The sequence below is a fragment of the Drosophila simulans genome, chromosome 3L (assembly GCF_016746395.2).
Source record: "Drosophila simulans strain w501 chromosome 3L, Prin_Dsim_3.1, whole genome shotgun sequence".
NCBI classification, from domain to species: Eukaryota; Metazoa; Arthropoda; class Insecta; order Diptera; family Drosophilidae; genus Drosophila; species Drosophila simulans.
This window is the reverse complement of record NC_052522.2, coordinates 2186999-2204754: the sequence shown is the minus strand read 5'-3', so window position 1 is coordinate 2204754 and position 17756 is coordinate 2186999. Positions and strand designations below refer to the sequence as shown.

At 45.0% G+C, this 17756-nt stretch overlaps 1 protein-coding gene across 1 annotated transcript; it reads left to right on the top strand.

The window, feature by feature from the left end:
- Nucleotides 1–15702: 15702 nt before the first annotated feature.
- LOC6736460 lies at nt 15703–17367 on the top strand. Its single transcript, XM_002083295.3, has one exon. It carries the CDS (start codon nt 15866–15868, stop codon nt 17201–17203), a length of 1338 nt encoding a protein of 445 aa, XP_002083331.2. The 5' UTR covers nt 15703–15865; the 3' UTR covers nt 17204–17367.
- Nucleotides 17368–17756: the final 389 nt, after the last annotated feature.

Sequence of the window (17756 nt, the reverse complement as noted above, 5' to 3'; positions counted from 1 at the left end):
CTCGGCCAGCGTCGTTCGCCTTGGCCAAGTCAAAAGGACTTACGGCGGCAGCTGGATAAGGCGGCTGCTGATTATTTTATTCAATGGCGGAGGCCAAGTCAGCGCCAACGTGGCTAATGTATGGCCCAACGCATTGTGGCAGGTCAAAGCGGGCAATTCAGTCTGGTTTCTGCTGCTGGTTCTAGTCGGTCCTTTGGTCCTTTGGTCGTTCGGTTCTTTTGGGCCATCCTTTGGCCTTTTCCCGAGCTGCTCAGCCACTCTGCTTTGTGCCAGTGCCTGGTTGGCATGCCTTTAATGAGTTTCATTAATTAAAGCTACTTTGTTGGCACTGCTTGCTCCTTCCGCCCCGTGATCTATGTGTGAGTGGTGGTGTGGGCGTGTGAGTGTGCATGAGTAAACATGCAACATGAATTTTGTCCTTGACTTTTAATGGGTTTATGACAAAAGCGCTGGCACCGCCCCGCCACCCCACCCTACAGAAAAACCCCCTGGAAACGTAGCTAATGTGCAGGGCGTTCTCAGATGTGTCCCTATACAAGGATATGTATTTGGGTACATATATACACACATACACACATGTGCGGGAGTGACTGTGCGTGAGTGTGGGTAAAAGAGTTGTTAAAGCGGACGTCTGCCGGAAGCTCTTGTGGGTGCCATTTTGGTTCATGTTCCATGCGACGCACGCCATTTTTATCTCGCTTCCTTTTTCCCTGCCTTAAAGCATTCGCCAGACTTTTGTCTCTAGATCCTGGCTGTTTCCTTTGGCTCGCCTGTCATTGTTTGCACGGTTATCCTTTTTACGTTTTCCCTTTGATATTGGTCCTGTGGCCAAGGCCGGTGGCATTTTGGCTGGCACTGCAGTTTTAGCCATTCTAGCCATCTTAGCCACATCCACATCCGTTTTCACGACGCCGTCTTTCGCCTTCGGGCCGGGCTTAATTTGTCGACTTACAATTTTTATCTCGTCGAGCAGGCGAAATGCGCTCAAGATGCTATCAATTAGAAAGACGCCACTCGGGATGAAGCCCCTGGCTTTTCTTTAACCCATTTGAAATTGAAAATGGTTGGATAATTCTAAAACTTTGGAGGCTGAGATTTCTTAGATGCCAAAATAACAGAATAAATACATATATAGTAGAAAACTCATTCCACTCCTTTAGAGCCACTTTCTGCAGTTTACCTTTAAGAAGCCCATCTGCCATCCGCTCCATTTTAATGTGGCTTTAAGCACTCCTGACCAAAATGGGTTAAGCCAACTTTGGCAGCCGCAAGAGCTGCGCTAATTCAGCTTTAAGGCAACAATCTGGTTAAAACTCTCGCAGCCGCAACTCAAATCTGGGCATTAGTGGCCCGCGTACTTTTTCGCAGCGCCAGGCGAAAGCGAAAACCGAAACTTTTCCTCAACTTTGGGTCAAACCCACACACTCGCGGAACAGCCAGTCTCCCTGCGATTTCCCAGACCGTGCGTAGAAAGTGCAACTGCAACAAACTCGGAAAAGTGCGGCAGGAAGTGCGCGAAATCACAGCAGAACAGCAGAACAGCGAAACAGCGTCAGCCGAGTGCAACTTCGAGTGGCAAAGGGGCAAGTGCTATGCATAATGAATAACATTTTCAAATTAGTTTCCGGTCAGCGAAGATTTTTACGCAGCATTTCGAGCGCATGAAGCAAGGCCCATGGGGCGTTTTTCGCCAAAAACAAAGAAAACCAGCATTAAAATAAAGAAAAGCGATGCTCCTGAGAGTTTAATGATGAATTTAAGCCATTTAACCAAATTTAAATACATTTCGAAGTGATAGTTTCACATGTGCAAATGGCAAAGTATGTGAGTACTGTCAGCATATGGCAGAAAAGATAATAATCCCTCGGAATAATATCGAAAGTCCAATCTATTTCCATCAAATGGCATTTTAACGGAGGCACCCTTCGTCCTGGCTGAAATTATAGTCCCCCTGTCAGGATATAATTATATGCTGCTAACGTGCAATCAAAGCGATTGCCATAACAATAATAGCAGCGACCGGAATGGAGGAGGTGAGTGAAGAGCCTAGGTCAATCATTTAATAAGCCCCCATGGAGAATGTATACGAGTACGAATACACGAGGATGGGGACGGGCTAGGTGGCTCGGTGTAAGCAAGCAGAACGTAAAAATACAAAAAGGAGAGGCATAATAATGTACATAAATGTCTACATCTGGCCATTATAATGGGGAATAGCAACGGGGCCCTGAACTGGAAACGCTCTGCCGGCATAATGAAATCAAAATATGCTCCTGCCCACGTCCGCTTTTCGGCCTTGGCAGTACAGTACAGTACAGTACAGTACGGTACGATACAGTACGTACGGTATGTGTATGGCAACAGTTTGCGTTAAAAATTGACAAAACAATTGCAAAATAATCACCTTGGAGAGCTGGAGATTTGTGTGCCGGGGAGTTGGAGCTCGGCTAGTTTGCCTAGTTCCACTTGGCCAACTCCCAGCTAGTTTTTCCGCAAGTGCGAATCCCCCACTGACCAGACAAGCCAGTTAAAAGTATTAAAACTGGGACCACAGTCCAGCCAGCCAGTCAGCCAACTGCATCCCCAACGCATCCATTCAATCGAAAAAGTGAAGCACTCGTTGTAATAGCTCACGGGCGTCATTTGCGAGAAACTCGAGCACTCTTGGCCAAATGAAATGTGGCACAATGAACTTGGCCGGCCAAGTCCTTTGGCCTTTTTGGCTCGCGGCTCAAGTCATAATTTTCCAGATGCGGAAGATAGATGGCTGGCCAAAAAGCTAAGCGTTTGTACTCATATTTTGCCTTATCTGCGGATGAGCTGAAAATTTTCACGACTCCCAGTCGAATGTTTCCCGGGGCAAGAGGCAAAAGTTTTGCCAATTAGGTGATTAGCAAATGACCCCGGGGGATATCTACCAGTTATGTTGTGGCCTGGCCATTAAAGCCGAAATTAAAATACTCGGAATCGACTGAAGCAGTCCATTCGATTGCCGTAATAGCATTTCTCGATATTCATGGCCACATTGTGGTCTGTTTTGCAGGAATCCAAATCAAAGACAAAGTCTGGACAAATTCGAGGAGCCCTGTAAATGGCTACTGGCAAGAAACCCTTTGGACCAGAAGTGGGATGCACAGGAAGAAATACATTTAAAATTAACTATAACTATGGTTTTATTAACTATCTTTATTTGCCTTATCCCCAAAGCAATAATATATACCCCTTTCTAGTTAAACATAAGCTTCAAAGTTCAAATAGTGGTCCGAGATAAACCTGATATAGATTGGTACCTAAAACACATATATATCGGGAAATGTGCGCTGTGCACACACATGCCATGCACGACCAGTATTTTGGGACTTTTATTGTCGAACTGGCATTTCTGCCCTGCTGCTTTTGGCCAAACAGTGGGCCAGGGAGAGCGCTATTAGCCAAAAGGCCTGCCAAATAAAGGCGAAACATTTGTACCAACACATGGGCATGTTTTATGTCGCGATGTCAGCATGAACACTTTACGTTTCATATTTGCCAGGCCACTGAGCATATACCATACACCACATACACCACATACACATATGCACGGTCACATCGAGAGAGGAAAAGATTGCTGGGCGTTACATTCGAGTTTCGTTGGCGTTTTCTTTATGCAAATTAGCCTTCAGTCAGTTGGATTTTTTCCACGTCTTGCCGCTGCCACTGTTGCTCTTTGCATAAATTTTAAATTTCCTTCTTTATGCCTGGCTTCTCGACTCGTATTTATTTGGTAGCATACCCATAAAAGTATGGGCGCTGGCTGTGACAACTCCTGATACGTCTGGCCCTGTCTCAGGCTTATTTATGCACTAACATTAAGAATTATTAACTTTGATAACTTATTGCACTACGACCTCGTCTGTGTCGCCGTCGCCGTCGCCGTCGCCGCCATCACCGCCGCCCCGATTTCTTTTCATTTTGATTCCGTACATGTGCGGAAATTTTATGTGACACTTGAGAGATTTATGTTCGGGGCCGAAAACCGAAACTGAATGTGGCGGCCACTTGTGGGCGTGGCATTCTGCATTGTTCAGTTTGAAAAGTGCCGCCGGAAAAATGCCAAACACGTGCGGCGACCGACCGACCGACCGACCGACCGAGCGACCGACCGCCGGCCAGCCCTCTAAAGTCCTTGAAGTGGCGGACTGGGCCATATTAATCATACGCACCGTTGGCCGAACACTGCACGAGGGCGTTAATTAATTCGGCGCTCTATCTGAAATATCCGACGACGTTTAATTCGAGTGTCAGCTCGGCAAACAAAACTTGGCAATGAAATGGAACGAAATTAATTTCTAGATTTGTTTGCCTCGCCATCAGTCTGTCTGTCGGCTCTTTGACATTTATTCGCACAAAAAACACCTTGGCGACAGGCGAACATTGTTGAACAAGTTTACAAGGCTTCCAATTTAAGCCAATTTGCAGTCTGAAATTAGTTTTGCGTGCTGGTTATTAATTAATCCCGCGAACAATCAATCTAAATCGCCTGACAGCGCCTGCCATAAATTAAATGTCCGACTATATGCTGGATTTCCAACGAATCCATTTCGCGCCAACTTCCAAAGAGATGTCCTGTCCGCTTTTCAATTAAATTCCAATTGACAATGACTGACGGGGGGTCTAAAATTGTCGGGGTTCCGGTTAATTAATAAATAATTGTGTTTATGAAAATGTAGCGCAGCTAGGTGATAATTATCATGGCTGTCCGGCCGCAGCAGTCTTCTATTTTTGGTTCGCTGATGTCGCCACATCACGCATACGACGCGTGGCCAGGACAAGCCATTTCTGTCGCAGGCGGAGGCCAGCAATTCCGGCCCGCCCATTGTCAGTGGAGTAGTCCACGTTTTGATTGATGGTTGGTTATGTCGGTTTGTCCGCTAACCCTCCAATTTGGCCCCAGATCCGAAGCCAACTCCCAACGGCTGCTGCATATTGTTTCGCCCTTTTTTCTGGTTTGGGGGACATGCTGCTGGGTGGCTTCTGGTTTTGTTTTCTGGTTATTTGGACGAAGGGTCATGAATTCGTGATGCGGTCGCCGGGCCAACAAATTGAAGTGCTCTGGGCCCAGTTCATTGCGAGTTGAGCTGCGGGAATGGCCTTGATGCAGTTGCGGTTTCGGGCCCCAAAAAGAGCACCAGCACCCCTCGCAGTTCCATTTGGCCGCTCAATAGGTCCCATAGTTGCCCACTCTGATTTGACGGATTCTATTAGGCTTTGAGGTGATTACGGCGCCTTTGTGCTGCCACGGCTGATTGATAAGGTCGCCAGTGTCAAAGACCAGCTGCAGACGTAAAAAGTGCCCGCCTCGTTGTGCACATCAACAATAACACGAATCTCATTAATCATACGTATGCATAATGGTTCGTGTCGTACACGGATGATCAGGGGAATGGGCGGATTTGAGCCACTGGACAGAAAGAGAGGACCAAGACTAATGTAATGTGCCACAATATGTTACCAACTGCGGGCGGGGGCGGTTGGATTTTGGCCAGGTCAAAGGTGGTTGTGGTGTTCCCTGCTTTTACCTGTCCTCTGCTGTCCCACCTGCTGGCTAAACATAATCATGTGTCATTGTCCCTGTCGCTGTCCGGGCCAATTCCCTCCTTCCATCCCATCCGCCTTTGCACTTGGAAATACATAGTGGCGATTTCAAACCCCACATTTGGTTGAAAAATAATATAAAACATAAACTTTTAGCTAAATTCGTAGATAAATTAGAAATACTTCCAAAAATCCTTGTAGTGAACCCAAAAATTTGTACAAAAATCAAGTTTTTCAATGTAAATTTTGAAAAATACCTGCCAAAATGTAGCGTTATATCTTTCTGAACTCGTAATCAATGTTAAAATCAAATGGCATTCAAATCCGAAAATTTAAATTTTTGACCAATTTTTGCAAAAAATTGTGATGTAACCCCTTATAAAAAAGTGAAATTTGGTCAAAAAATTATTTTTTGGAAATTTTCCAAAAAGTTACATGGTTAGTTAGCACAGGTAAAAAGCTGCACAGAAATGTGATTAGAATAATTGAGTAACTTTTTTTGACCGAAATATGCAAAAAAAACCCATTCGAAGCTTAATTTTAACAAAACTTAACTAACATCTAAAATTTATCTAACATTTGAATCAAAAGATGTTTTACAGTTTTTACATACATCAAGTTTTTCTTGAAAAGAACCAGTAATAAACACATAAAAAAGTAATCGCTCCATCAGCTTAAGAATAACAAACTGCATTTATGTTTTTTCAAGTGCAGCGCTCACCTTGGCTTGGTTTTTGTACAAGCCATGGCTTTGCTTACATTCAATTTATCCCCGCCCTTCGCAGATGCCTAACAACCATATCGTGTTCCCATTCCACGCGTGTGACGGGATAATTAAAGGGGATGTCAGCTGTGGCCTCTCTGTCCACTTCATCAGGATCAGTCGGGGCAGTCGAGTGTCCTGCAGCAAGCTTCCCGCGTTTCGCATGGCAGCCACCAATTAGTTTTGGGTTAGCAAATTTAATTATACTCGTGGCGCACACCTTTTCGGATTCGGAGCCGGATTCAGCCGGCTTCATTGGGGCATGAATTATGCGTTTTTAATTGCTGACCCCCACGAAGGGAGCTCGGCTTGACCCGACAATTCATCTTGCAAGAAGGGATCCGGGACATGACTTCATTAAAAGCCGCTTAGCTCGAGTGGGAAACACTTTAAATTCCTCGCATCGCCATAAATTCACACTGCAATTGCAGCTCGACATTGAGTTCTGTGCATTTTGTGGCACTTTTGGGCACTGAGCGAAATCAGCATCCATCATTCAGACACTTCCGCTTGGCTGGAAAATGGAAAATGGGAAAACGCCGAACAAAAAAGGAGGGAAAAACGGGCTGGGCAAACATTGACATTGCCTTGTATTCCGCACTCGCTGTCGATTTTTGTTTGCCATCTCGCAATGTCAATTTATTCGGCCTGCAGTCGGCGATAGAAATTTAAATGTTCGAACGGCAGGTTTAGCCACTATTTTTCTTTTTGTCGATTTCGTTTGTTTGCGGTCTTTTGGGGATTTGCTGGCATCGAATGGAAAACCCTGGTAAAACACTAAAACGCTAAAACAGTAAAGCAGCCAAACAGAGCAAAACACAGCGAGTTAATCGTGCAGGAATCCAATCCAGGAGATGCTAAAATATCGCAGGCAATGGAATTATGTGGATTAGCCTTTGTTCTGATGCCAATTTAAATATTTAATGGCTGGGCTTTAAACTTGGTCAAAGGAGTAAGCCAATGGCGCACATAAATTCTAGTTTAATTGAACCCAACTTAATATTCAATATACTGCTCGGCAGAATGGGCTGCAACTATAATTTATCCGACACGCAAGTTTATCTATTTTCTGGACCAGTGCACATTGCTCATACGCCGTGTGTGCGGTCAGAGCGAAAACTATCCAGAGCCGAAAGATGTACAATGGCTAATAAAGCAGAATACTTCCTTGCGCACATAAATAACCAGAGTGCTTGAGCATTTTTGAGCAGCAGGCACACTTGGCCTTAATAACTCTGAGCGGGGTAAATAGGTGTTTAGTGGCTATTATCATCCCGGGACGAGGACGGCATGTGTGTGTGTTTTGAACTCTTTAGCATCAATATTTTATGTATTATGCCAGCAGATTATGATTTATGGCTTGGTGCTGAAATGGCCATGGCAATGGCGCTTCTCCCCGGGGAATGCGACGGCGAAATCATTGTCTTGGCCCGCTTAGAATTCCATATTTCACAGCTCCGGGCTTCAATTCGCATTCCCGCTTCCCGGGGCGGTGCGAAAATTGCGTTTAAAAGTGTTTAAGTGGCGCTCGCGCTAAGTAACAAGTTGAAAAATTGCGCAGCTCGCTCGTAAATTTGCTCGGCAAAGTGAAAAGTAATAATATACAGGCATTATAAATGGCTGTGCGTCCTTGAAGTTCCAGTCGTCGGGTAGTCAGGTGGGCAGCAGATACATATACATGTATTTACACATAGCTGCCACTACGGACGGAGCTATGAACCGTGCACAGTCAATGGCCGTCGTCACCGCAACTCCTTGTGCACCTTCTTTTGATATTTAGATACCACAAAATAGCATCAAAGAGACACACGGAGAATATATCTATTTATCATAAAGAACACGCGTATATATCTTATCAAATCTGCCATCATCAAATAAAAGGTAGAAATATGCTCTAGTTATATTGAGAAATTGTTTTATTTCATTTCAAACTTTTACTTTTCAAAACTATTTCTTTCTGTGCATTTCTGCGCGAGAATCAGTGAGGCAAATAGAGCAACAACAAACGCGACGACAGGACACAGACACATTCACCCACACATATGCATATGTCCTGTTTCTGTATATGTGTGTGTGTGTGTGGGTGGGCAAAGCATTTCAAAAGTAATTCAAGCAAGAAAAAAGTTGGGTAATTGAAAGTTTGCCCATAAAAATTTGTCGCTCTGCGTTTTGCCCGCTTGAGTGAAGGGCAGACCGTCGTCTCCTCCTCTCAGTTTTCACCCAACCCGATAACTGGCAACTTTTCATTATGCAGCCCCGCCCACTTTTCACCGCCCCAAACTACAGACTCGTGCCATTATCTGGAGCACTATCGAGGCGCCCAAAACTAGTTGAAGTGCTTGAATTGTTTACGTTGATAACTTTCCTTTTTTATTGAACCTACCCCAAATTGTGTAGGGTATTTCGGCGGGCAGGACTATTCGATGTAAATTGTTGACTGGTTTGAAAGTAGGTTATACTACAAATAATGTTAAAATATGTTAATTGATAGACCATGGAAAACACTGAGAAAATTGGAAATCATTCGACTTAGGGTACCCAACTGGTCTAGTTTATAGCCCACTTATTGACCAGACAACACAAAGTTTGTCTTTGGCTTCAGTCGCTGCTTTTACTTTGTTAGAAGGATCGCTATTTTTATGGGGCCGCATAATGAAAACGCGAACGCGATTGCAGTTTAACTGCACTTTCAATGACAACCAGTCAGCTGCCACGCCCACTGCTTAGCCCCCACCGCCCCTCTTAACCCTCTTCATTAGTCAGGCACTTGGAGCAGCAACGAATTGCCGGCCTTGATAAATGGCAGTCGTGTGCTCAGCTGAGATGTATCTACGTAGATATTCGGTTCAGTGGCTGAGTATCTGGAGCTTCAAAGCCAGGACAGGCCACAAAATAAGCGTAAATGATATGAACACATAAAAGTGGCAAATTGGCAACTGAAACAGAAAACCCAAGACCCCCGATGCACTCAAAAAAAGGGTAGAGTATATTCTAAAATCTACAAAATACCAATTTTGTATTTCTGGTTTGCTTGAAACCCCTTTCTCCAGCAGCAATATTGTAATAAACATTTTATTTCTTTGGCTAGAAAATAAATGTGCTCTTCCCTCCGAAAGAGAATCTGTTTGTGGCAGGACTTTACACGAAAACCACATCAACTCACTCGAACTGAGCGGCTGATGGCTTAAAACTGGACCACACAATGTAATAAATTAGATTTACCGAATTTGAAGCGAGAATGCCGCCAAATATTTAACACCAATCAACATGAGCATGGAAAAAGTTTTAGCAGCAACAAGAGGGCAACAGACATGGCCTGGAAAAATAGGCGGAGAATGGAAAAACTTTGCCCTTTCTGGTGGGTTTCCGTTGGGCTCATTGTCTCGAGTTGGCCAAGTCGCCTTCTTGCCAAGACGAAAGGTGTCAACAATGACAAACACTTTTAACTAACCAACTTTTGCCGGCTTGTTTCGCCGGCTCTTCGGTTCTCTGGTTCCCTGGTTGTCTGGATGTCTGGCTGATTGTGTTGCCCCGATAGCGGGCGACAGTTTAAGCCACGCAAACAAACTTGCGAAACACTTGACACAGGCCAGTGAATACAGTTCCAGATTTTCCCGATTTCGGGGATAAGGATCCTAAAAGGATGTGTGTATCATGGGAAAAATGGGACCAAAAGCCAATTCCCCTTTAATATACTATTGCAAATTTATAAGTTATAGCAGGGAGAATTATCGTGAGTTAAAAAAGTTAAATTGAAACAAAAGTCTAGCGAAACTTCCTGAATAGTAATGATTGAAATGTAATATGGAAAGTTCTGCCGGAAAGCGCGTGGGATTTATGCCAACCCGAATCCTGGCCATCGGCGAACTCGCCCACCTAATCATCCCAATGGCAATGACTTCAATCTCTTCTTCGCCCGCTGCCAAATGGGAGCCATCAATTTTACAGCAGCTGGGTCGAGAGGTGGAAACAGGTAAATCAATCACACGCATTATGCGATGGCTTTGCCCGTGAAATATGCCAAGGAATCTGAGACTTAGCGGGGTTTTGGGTTGGGTTTGGGTTGGGTTTGGTTTGGGTTTGGTTTTATTTGGGCTTTGGCTTACCATATACTTTTTATGGCTCACATGGTGCTGGGCCTCCGTTGATTTTTACGCCGCTGGCTCTTATTACTTGTAAGTGGGCGAGCGGAACGACGTTGCTCATACGCCCCGTATACCAGTGCCAGTGGTATTGCAGCCATTTTACGGCCAGCTCTTCCTCTTTATGTATATTTCACGTCATTTGCTTTGGCTTTGTCATTCCGACGAAGTGGGCGAGGGGGCAGAAGCAGCGAGTGCTTAGGCATATTTATTAGAAGTACTCCTCCAAGAGCTTCTTGTTAGCCCGGATGAGATGAACGTAATTGATAGTAACTCCTTGCCAGGTTGACGATCTTTGTGAACGCGAAGGCGTGGAGCTGGGCACATAAATTATTGTATTTTAATGATATGTGCATTCATGGCTTTGTTTCGGCTGAAAGCTACTCGTTAAAGCCGTTCCCAACCCATTTGGCACAAAGGTATTGCGTCCAGCATGCGAGTAATTGCATCAGACCAGAAATCTGCTAACAAACTTCGTTATTTAGTTTGCATTTTTGTGCTCGGTACACTTAAATTCCATTATTATTGCGACAAATTGGGGCCGCAAACAAATGCTGAAATTAAAGCACGTTTCAAATGACAAGTTCGGCTGGAGGTTCGCTCAGGTGATACCCTGTAGCAAATATTTGGTAATATAAGCAAAATCTACTTAGCTGTACATTTATTCTGCTTTATTCTTCTATGCAAAGTATAAAAACATTTGGAAATTTGTATCTTTTTGTTCCTTAATTTCATGTTAAACAAAATCCCGGACTATACAGGGTACTTGCCACCTTTCAACGGATGACAGCTTCTGCTGCTCTCTCCTGTGGCCTCGCAACCTTGCAACCTCCGCCCACCGCCCCCTGACCCCTGCGACCCTTAACCCTCCGCTGGTGCAACCCAGCCATGGCTCGTAGATTTGAATAATTGTGCAGCAGCGTGTAACGGTACGATGGGCGAGGGCGGGGGGAGTGGGGTTGGAAAAGTTGCAGGGAGTGTGTTGCATTTTCCCCGCTGCCGTTGTGTTCGCTGCTTTTGTTTTTGGGCCGCGGAAAAGTGTGCTCTCGCACAATAACATTCTTTCTCTCACTTTCCATTCCACAGGCGGCCCTCAAATGTATGCTACATTTTGTTATTGTTAAATATGCTACGGTTTGCGCTGCACTTTGTTGGGAAAATAAAACGCTTTTGTTTTGTTGCTGCTCAAATTAAAAATGATTTAGATGCCAGCAAATTGAGTTCACTTTGGATAGAGTTTTGTGTGCAACTTTTCGCTTTCGTTTCGTTTTCGTTTTCATTCTGGCGTGTAATTTAATTGTTTGATATTTGCCCGCACATCCACAGAACTACGAAATCGTATACATTTGTCCCCGTATCGCAGTGCTTCAATCAAGCTCTGCGATTGTTTGAAGTCGGCGGGGAGTCCCCGCGCAGGAAATACAATTTTATTGCAACTGTATTTCAGCATTAATTGTCCTTTTTTATGGCTATAAATTGGACACAGTCGTGGTGCAAATATTGGCACTGAGCAAGAGAAATTAAAAGTAGACTCAATTAAATTCCCTAAATGTTTCTATATTTTAACTAAAGCTAGTCCATTATTTGAACATGTGTCATCTAAATTGCTAATTTCTTGACTGCCACTGTGTAAATACAACTGTGAAACTGCTGTTTGTTATCTGGCCTCGTTTGCTTTTCAAATGCCAATTGCTGCTGGCATTGCAATTAAGCATGCGAAACATGGGCATCCAACACTTATTCGAGAAAATTGCAACCAAATAGTTGTGGCAACAAAAAAGTAAATATTCGAGCTATTTCATTGCGAAGAGGCTTTAAAAATCTCAGGCGGCAAGAGGCGAAAAAGAAATGTGTGGAATGTGTGTCCTGGATGGTCAACCCACACAGAGGCACAAAGAAATACACTTAAGAACCGGAAGTGACATTCTGGAATGCCACAGAAGATGAAGAGGGGCCAGCGGGAAAAGGTTCACTCAGATGGGAACAAAAGAAACACATATGCCTCAAGTGCTCGCCAAAATCTCATTCGATTCAGGTGAAAAGGGTTAAAGTCAATATGGTTTAGGTCATTTCTAGGGATTTCAAGTGTGGTTAATCCTAACAGAGAAATAAAATGCCCCTCGATTCGACATGCTATTCACCAACAGTGGACACTTCACTGGACACTTTCTCTTAAAGCCGAGAGTTGGGCTCATAAAAGTCTTTCTTTGGCCTCCTTTCGTTTTATGATTTGTCTGTCCCGGCCATAAAAGATTGCCGAGCAATTGAATCCATTGGTCACACAGCACGAGCCTATCCGCCGGTTTCATAATCAAATACATAACTTTATTTATGCTGTCCCATCCTTTCGCGGGAGCCCACAAAAAGTTTCCACCGAATTTGCTTACATTGGCGAAACAATAAAATTCCATTGTCAGAAAGGGATGCCTCGGTCCCAGCCGGATGCTATTTTGTTAAGTGCGCGAATGTTGGCGCATAAATAAAAATATAAGTGAGCTGCCACCCGCCGCCTCCATTTGCCCCGAACTCCAGCGGATCCAGATCAGATCCCTGGGGCCACTGGCCACGATGATGAGGAATTGGATGCACAGGGCAAAAAGTTTGCGATTTCATACTTAATAGCTTTGCAAGAGAAACACTTCCTTTAATATTGGATTTGTGGTGGGAAGTAATACTAGAATCAAAGCGAAAAATGTATCTATAAGTATTTTTAGCAGAAAGTTACTTCTAGCACAAATCGACAACTTGTTTTTCTCCGTGTACGCTTCCTCTCGGGCTCGTTGTATTGATTTTCGGGGCAGTTCAAATAAATTAGCTGCCATTAATTGGAAATGCGGGCGGGCGATTCACTCAAGCAATGCACAATGTGGACCAAGATTCGACTCGTTGCCAAGGCTTAATTGATTAGCCTTGGCTAAGAGATCCTTTTCCCAATCGGTAAGGAGCGGCCTGTCCGCACCAACCCGCCGTCGCCAAGTTGTCATTGCATTTAATTGCATTGCCAAAATAAGGATTCGGGCAACAACAATTAAATTTTATCATCGCACCTGGACGAACTTTTCTGCCAGTCAGGCAAAGGCAATCGAGGGTCGAACTTGTGCTGCTGCTGATGCTCCGTATAATTGAATTAATTTAAAATTGCCTAGAACAATTTTCCCTGCCGGGCTGTCATTAATTTTGTAAAAAGCAAAAGTTCCATTCTGTTTGCCAGCCATTTACAATTTTAATTGAATTTATCGCAAACTATTCAGCATTTTGATCCCGCAGCCATTGCAGGTGATGCCGTGCGGCGGATTTAGTTCATAATTGGGATAAACAGGATGAGCCCATCGAAATGTGTTGTAAAGTGGTTGGTATTTGCATTTTCAAATTAAATGCCGCCTTCATAGCACTCCAAATAATGCAACTATTCAGTTATTAGTAATCACTTATCACTTTGAATTAATTTCATATTTTAAACAGCCTTTAAATATGCTCAAAGTTTGGAGATTAAGCCAACTGTCGAGTCTTAATAGCTCGTGTCCAATTAAAGACCGTATTAGGTTGCCATCGTTTGGATGAAAAATTTGCATTATTCTGGAGAAACAAAGGTAACGACGGCAAACACTCCTCTGACGACATCAATCACTTAACCACACACAAAATGCCAAGGCACACAGATCGCAATTAATTTACCCAAGCCAACCAGTCAGCCAGCCAGCCAGCCTCAATTTGGCATGGAGTCAGTCAGCCAGTGTTTGTCCTCCTCCTGTTGCAGGATGCCAGATGCATCTGCAGCCGAGTCTGTGCCGGCACAGTGTCTCCTCCTGGCAGCAGATACTCTCCGCTTTCAGCCATCCGAAGAGGACACCCATGGAATGCTGGCTCCATCGGAGCCATCGTATCCATAGGATCCACTGGATACATCGGCATGACGTCGTCTGCCGTGTTTGCCTGCATGTCAAATTCTCATTTCATTGAAATCGGCAAATATTGACTAAGAACTTCGATGCAATCAACGCTGCCGGCGACTGTGACAAATGGGCGTGGCATGTCGACATCTCGGAGGCAAATCGATGGTGCCCGGCATATTTGCATGGCAACGAAAGTGAAACTAGGCGAGCTGGAAAAGTGAAAAGTGAAAGCCGGAGGGAAAGCTTAAACTAATAAAGCGAGCACAGAATCAAACGCTTGAGTGAAAACCACTTGACCCAAAAGTCGTATTTTTCAAATACTTTGTAGGTCAGGTATGAAAGATAATATTGTTTTTAGCCAACAGAGCTCGCCGGCAAGCGATTTAAGTTAATGATATTATTTTATATACATTTGCAGTTGCATTTTATAATAAAATTGCTTGAATCTAGAATAAATTTCTTAAGCTTTAAGCTTAAGAACTCCATCTTATTAGTCCGGAAAACGAACCCACTTGGTTATTAAAACATTGCGGCAAATTGCTACGCAACTCTTGGCGTCAATAAACTAAACGGCCAAAACGGGCGAGGCCACTCAGGCGAATCCTGGCGGGTAAGGATAATCAGCACAGCTCAGACATCCTTTGAAGCCAGGTGGGGGTTAAAGAGAAACAGAAACACCTGGGAGCGAGTCAAAAAACAATTTCGCCTCATTATCATTTCAACATATTGTATGCCCAAGTGTTTCAAATTGTTCAAAGAGAGAGAGAGAGCAGGAAAACTCGAAGGACGAGTTGGGCTCCTGATGAAGAAGTTTTCCCTTTTCGTCCTCGTCGAGGTTGTTGCTGGATGTCGGATGTTGCGGGCGGGATGTTGGTGGGTGGCAAGTGTAGGTGCTGCCGGAAATCACTATGCTCATAAATGCGCCATGAATAAATTAACTCGCTGAAAAGCAAAAGCCAAGCCAAACTAAAAGCCGAGCAAAACAAAGGCGAGCAAATGGTGGCTGAGCAGAGCCTTAGATTTCAAACGAATGATAATAATAATTGAGGCAGCGACCCAAGTACTTGCACATTGGTTAGGTAATAACGCTGTACATGTACATTAAACAAGCAAGAGTGTGCTGTGTGTGAGTCGGCACTGAGAGAAAAATGTGTTCAGATCGTAATTAACGTAATATTCGTAAATGGATTATCTATGAATGGGGTCATTCATTTCACAATAGGTGTAAAGGGTTACTTTCCTAAAATGTTAAGGAAACTATTGGAACTTAAATCATTTACAGTTCCTTGATTCAATTTATTTTTTTATTGATTTCTTCCATTGATTCCAGAGCAACAAAAGCAACGCAAGCGACAACAGTCTAAGCAACCGCTTAGTTGCTAGACAACATCAAAATTTTCAGAAACAACAGCTTTATCGATATTCCTGGTAGACCCCGGTGACCCTGGGAGTGTGTTCTCGACCCCCGACAGGAGCAGTCACACCCCGCCAAGATGTCCTTTCAGCGGATCAATGTCAAACACGCCTCCATAGCCGCCCGCCAGCGGCAGTCGCGGTCGACCAGGATGACCCGGCACACCATTTTCAGTTTAAAGAGACCCATCACCTTCCAGGTGCGCAAGTCGCTGGTGGAGTACGTGGACATGGAGCTAGCGGACATGGACACCTCGGTGTTCTATCAGCGCATCTTCATCCTGGCCAAAAACTGCCACTTGACGCCAGTTGAGTCCAAAGAGGAGTTGCCCGTCGATGCGGTGGTGGAGCAGGCTGAGCCTGAACCAGATGAAGCGGCGCCCATACAGTTCATGGAGGATGTGATCTTCGATAACATAGAAACGGAATCGCCCGTGAACACCGCGGATCCAGCGCCCATTCCTGCGCCGGACGAAGCTGCGACGGAAACTGCAGAAGTAGTCACCCACATGTTCCGTTTCAGTGAAGAAGATCCTGAAGAAGATTATGTCGAAGAGGAGGAACTGGAAATGGACACCCAAGCACCTGATCAGCCCAAGGACTTCTTTGCCATTTTCAGCGAACGCCTGCAGGAGCTGCATAAGCAGTGCAAGGCGCTGGCCATCACGCCGGATCCGATGTGCGGATTGTTTCTCCACATGGGCGAATACAGCATGCTGATGCTGGAGTCCTCCGAGGACATGATCGGATGCTTCACACGGGCCCTGGCCGACTGCTGTGAGACCTTCTGGTTGATGAACCGCGTGTTTCAGATCGAGGATCACGTGCAGGAGCTCTATACAAAAGATCTCATGTTTCGCCGCATCCCTTCAGTCTTTCTGAACGAGAAGTTTCCCACCTCCACGCCCACCGATGAGTATCTCATGGGAAAGCAGCACCTGATCATCAAGGATAAGCTGCTGACCATCTGCCGGCTGCTCTCGGAGGGTCAGCCAGTGGATCCGGACGCGATCTCCACGCGAGAAAGCGACATGGAGGACGATATGCCAAAGTCAAAGTCCAAGAGCTCCATCCTAAGCGAACACTTGCCGGTGGAGGTGTTCCGAAAGCACCTGCCCGAGATCCAGCGCATCGAACTGGTTTTGGCTTCCACGCGATTCTACTACGAGTTGGGGGAGTTCGCCGGGCTCTACGGCCGGGTGCCCTTCGCCCCCGACGAGGATGGTCTCTTCTGGCCCATCCAGAGCAACTACACTCCTCCGAACATCTTCCGCCGCACTCCGTACGACATAAATCTCACATTTGGGGAATATGCCGCGGAGGCTAACAAGAGAAAAACCCACGGGAGCCTGGTCGGGAGTGTAGCTGACGAGGAGGAGGCTCCACCAAATGAAGAGACCCCGCCAAAGACAGAATAAGTGATTTGGTAATTTAGTTGCATTTTAACCTTACGTTTTGTGTCTATTGTATTTTTTAAGCCGTCAGTTCTAAAGAATTCGCTCCTCAGCAAGTACGTATGTTTCAGCATGTATCCGAACCTAAAGAATTCGCGTATAAATAAAGAAATCCCATTTATAGTACACATGATTTTTGGTAAATATACTTTGGAAGCCCCGTTTTTTGAGTGTGTCGTCATCAAGAAGGAGCGGCAGTTGTCGCTGTTATCTCTGAACCTCGCGCTCGGTTACAATGTTTTCGGCATTGTGCACATGACTGCATCTCATCTGAGGGCAGGTGGATTGGATGGAGCTGGTGGCTGCCGGGTACATGGATGTGGGGTGTGGGGTTTTCGGCTGTTGTGTGGTTTTAGCCCATTCGGGGCTGTCTTGTTTTGGCTTGCCACTTGAATGGCTCGACTTTGTTAACATAAACATAAATTCGCGGTGTGAGTGCGCACATGTGTGGGCTGGCTGGCGAATGGCTGAATGGTGCGCCTTTTAACATAAACCGCATCAGACGCCAGCTGTCAGT